Genomic DNA, 4,078 nt, shown 5'->3' with positions numbered 1-4,078 from the left:
TATCATCATCCTTCGGAACTCCAGGTAATTCTGTAAGGGGTTCATTCAGATCCTCCCTTTGTTGGTGATAATCATTGGTTTCATCATCAAAGTTAATGTTGTTTGGTTGGCTTTTAATGCTGAAATAAAACAAACAGTTGACATTTAAATACCAACTCACTGGTGATATTAAAATCGCAAGACAGTATCCAAGTATCAACCAAACCGTTTAATAACACACATACACACAGTATCAAAGTTTGTGAAGAATTAATCATATATCTTACCTCTCACATAACATCCCAAACAAGGTGTTTAATTCGTTGTCAGTCATTTGTTCATTTGTTGAAAAAGCTTTGGGTAATATTAATGGGTGAGAGAGGCTGTACAAACATTCAACCATCTCATTATGAAGACCCCTCCGAACTTCAGTGAATTCTTTAAGCGTTTCATTCAAATGCTCCCTTTGTTGGTGATAATCATTGACTTCATTTTCAACATCAATCACCAGCTTTGATAAAGATATACTGTAAAAGAGAAAAAACAATTATTATTGAGAGGCTGTTAATGATGTTCCATATAAGACAATGAATAATTAATCGTGAGAACAAAAAAACTTACCTGTCTTCTGATAAAGCTTCATCCTCCATCCTCCAGAGAAACATAACGTGTGTTTAAAAAAGCAAGGTGTGGTTAGAGCCTTTATAGGCAAGGCTGAGTCATTGGCAAGGCTGAGTCATGGCTGAGTCATCCTGTGCCACGTTGGCAACTGGCTCAACAAAAGATGATGCAATGTTTCACCATAAATGAGAGAACCAAGTATCAACCAGAATAAAGAGTGGAGGTGTAATCAACCTTGGTATATAAATGGAAAACATAACGAATGTGAAAAATATCAGATTCAAGAGGTTGAGAGAATCACTGGTCAGAAGGTTCTGAAGACGGATAAACATATTCATTTGTTAAGTGGGGTAATGGAGGGCGGGAAGAAAAATATATTAGAGTGGAGTGAGAACTTTAATGGTTATCAATCGGATAATAAATATTATAATTTTAAAATGGTATGTGGGAGAGGAGGAGGTCAAACAAGAACCCTCCGTGAAACATACCACTTTATACTTTCACAACAAAAGGTTAAGGAACCTGTATACTTTAGAAATATACTTGATGGGGATGAGTTCTATAGGAGAATGGAACTCTTAAAAAAGTTAGAAAGAGATAATATATTTATAGGCTCATTAGTAGAGTGGTCTAAGGAACTACATTAAGGGGCTAGTGGGGGGAATAGGGTAAAAATTACATGTAAGTGAGAAGGATCATAGGTTCATAAGGCTAGAAGGATGATAGGTTCATAAAGGAAGAAAATCATAGGTTCATAAGGTGAGAAGGATTATAGGTTCATAAGGTGAGAATGATTATAGGTTCATAAGGCGAGAAGGATTATAGGTTCATAAGGTGAGAAGGATTATAGGTTCATAGAGGGAGAAATAGAGGTGTTTATGATTTTTGAAAAAGACAGGGGGGTAAATGACATTAGATAGGGATTTCCCATGTTAAACGGAGGTGTCCCAGAAGCAACATTTATCACCTACTGTCAAGCTACAAACCAAAGCCAAACGACGGAATTGGTGGGATTCTTCAATTACAACCATATCAATCCCAGCACCAAGGTCAGATATTGTGATTTTCCAGAAAATTATGTTTGGAAAAACAATACAAAGACGTGGACTCCACGCCAGGGTGCATTCAAAACAATTGGTAGAGTACTCAATGTCCACCCATTAGCTGGAGATGTCTACTACCTTCGAATGCCACTGAATCATGATCACAGCAAAGGTGCAACATCATATGACTATCTTAGGACTATTAATGCCCAGTGCCATGAAACTTTCCAAAGTGCATGTGAGGCACTTGGTCTCCTTCAAAATGATGGAGAATGGGATTTTGCATTGACAGATGCAGAAGCAACACAAGTGTGCCCACAAATCAGGGAGCTCTTTGTGACCCTCCTACTCTTTTCAAACCCTGGTGACCCAGTTATGCTCTTCGACCATCACCATATGCACTGGTGGGATGACTTTCTTCCTCGGGTTCCTCAACAAGCTGATCATCAACTCCTGCATGCAATGATATTGCTGGACGTTGAGCATCACCTTCAACACCACGACAGACAACTTTCTGAGTTTCATCTGCCAAATGTCACAAATGATTTGCGTGCATCAGTGCAAGCAATCAATGGAAATATTGCACAACCAAAACTGCCAATGATTATTCAGGAGGAACTTGCTTATGATTTTAAAACTTTGAGAAACACCGTAAACCAACGCTTGCATGGCCCAAATGCACTTCTACCCTCTCAACGTGAGGTATATGACACTGTTATAGTTGCTTTACAGAAAAAGGAACCATTGGCTATCTTCCTGGATGCAAGAGGTGGGACAGGTAAAACCTATACACTGAACACTCTGCTAGCTGCTGCACGCACCCTGCACAGTGATAAAATCAGTGTTTCTCTAGCTGTTGCCTCAAGTGGTATTGCGGCGACACTTCTGCTGGGTGGACGTACATTTAATTACAGGTTCAAAGCCCCCATCATGGTCACTGACTCAACAACATTATCGATATCTCACCAAAGTATTCTTGCTGACCTAATTCGTAGAGCAAACCTTATTGTATGGGACGAGGCTCCAATGAGTCACAGGCACCTACTTGAGGCACTTGACCATACATTACGAGACATCACCAACCAAGACATACCTTTTGGGGGAAAAGTAATAGTTCTTGCTGGAGACTTTAGACAGGTGATTCCTGTTATTAAACATGGATCAAATGCCCAGATTGTCAATGCCTCTCTGAAATATTCTGTTTTGTGGCAACATTTCAAGATATTCCACCTTACCGAGATTATATGCGTGTGCTTATGAATGGATATGATAAAAAAAATTGAGGGAGTTTGATCGTTAGCTACTAAAACTTGGCAACGGACAGCTACCCTACAACAATGAGGCATGCATTGAAATAGCAGAGGAAATGTGCATGCAAATTGACAGCACCTCACGTGAAACAATCAAGAGATCCATGAGTGAAGTCATTGACTGGGTCTTTCCTGACTTTCACCGACACCACACAGATCATAAGTGGATGGCAGATCGTGCAATATTAGCACCAAATAACACATTGGTGGATACCATCAACGAGGTCATGTCAGATACATTTCCTGGAACACCAAAACGTTGTCAAAGTGCAGACAAGACAGTAAATGATGACGATGTCACACGTTTCCCAACTGAATATCTCAATTCCCTTAACATTGCTGGAATGCCACCCCATCAACTCTCACTCAAGGATGGCACACCTTTAATCTTGCTCCGCAACCTCAACCCGAAGCCAGGACTCTGCAATGGGACACGGTTAATCGTGAAAGAAGTTATCTGTGGCCGCCTCCTAAAGGCTATTATTGCTATTGGTGACAATGCAGGTCGCAGTGTGTTTATCGCTCGCATCACTCTTCAACCTAGAGATGGGGTTTTCCCATTCCATTGGCAGCGACGTCAGTTCCTAGTGAGAATTGCCTTTTCCATGACCATAAACAAGAGTCAGGGGCAGAGTCTGTCTAGGGTGTGCTTGTGGATAGAACAACCGGTCTTCACACATGGTCAACTGTATGTAGGATCATCACGCGTTGGCCACCCTGACAATATTCGTTTCGCTATCAAGCAGTTGCCTCACCTTCCAAGAACTGCGACATGTTGTATTGTTTACAGTAAAGTGTTGTCATTATCTTGAACTTAAATTGCTTATAAAGATGTAACATCACTGATATTACAAATAAATTTGAGCAGAAGAAATGTTTGCATTATCATTGGTTTAAATCATGACAACACAACAACTCATATAGTCATTATCCTAAGTTAAAACAAACTTGTGCCTCTGCAGCGATATATAGTGAGGCAAGCACAGCATCCCGATCCATGCTAATCTATTTATGTCAACATATTTAATCGATCTTATATATATATACACAGTATATCTATAAATATATCTGTGCAGTGTCTGTCTTGTCTTGTCACTGAATTACTACCTCAAACTTTTGTAAAAT

The 4,078-nt window shown here is 39.8% G+C and overlaps 1 protein-coding gene across 1 annotated transcript; it reads left to right on the top strand.

Moving 5' to 3' along the window:
• Window positions 1-3,057: 3,057 nt before the first annotated feature.
• LOC144893364 (ATP-dependent DNA helicase Pif1-like) lies at window positions 3,058-3,765 on the top strand. The gene has a single exon (XM_078783946.1). The coding sequence runs from the start codon at window positions 3,058-3,060 to the stop codon at window positions 3,763-3,765; it is 708 nt and encodes a 235-aa protein (XP_078640072.1).
• The last annotated feature ends 313 nt before the right edge of the window (window positions 3,766-4,078 follow it).

This window comes from Myxine glutinosa, chromosome 1 (genome assembly GCF_964187855.1).
Source record: "Myxine glutinosa chromosome 1, kmMyxGlut1.1, whole genome shotgun sequence".
NCBI lineage: Eukaryota > Metazoa > Chordata > Myxini > Myxiniformes > Myxinidae > Myxine > Myxine glutinosa.
The sequence above is the reverse complement of the archived record's forward strand: the minus strand, read 5'-3'. Positions and strand labels throughout refer to the sequence as shown.

Bases quoted from the DNA above. Each gene is read 5' to 3' on its own strand.
- LOC144893364 (XM_078783946.1), top strand. From the start codon at position 3,058: ATGAGTGAAGTCATTGACTGGGTCTTTCCTGACTTTCACCGACACCAC.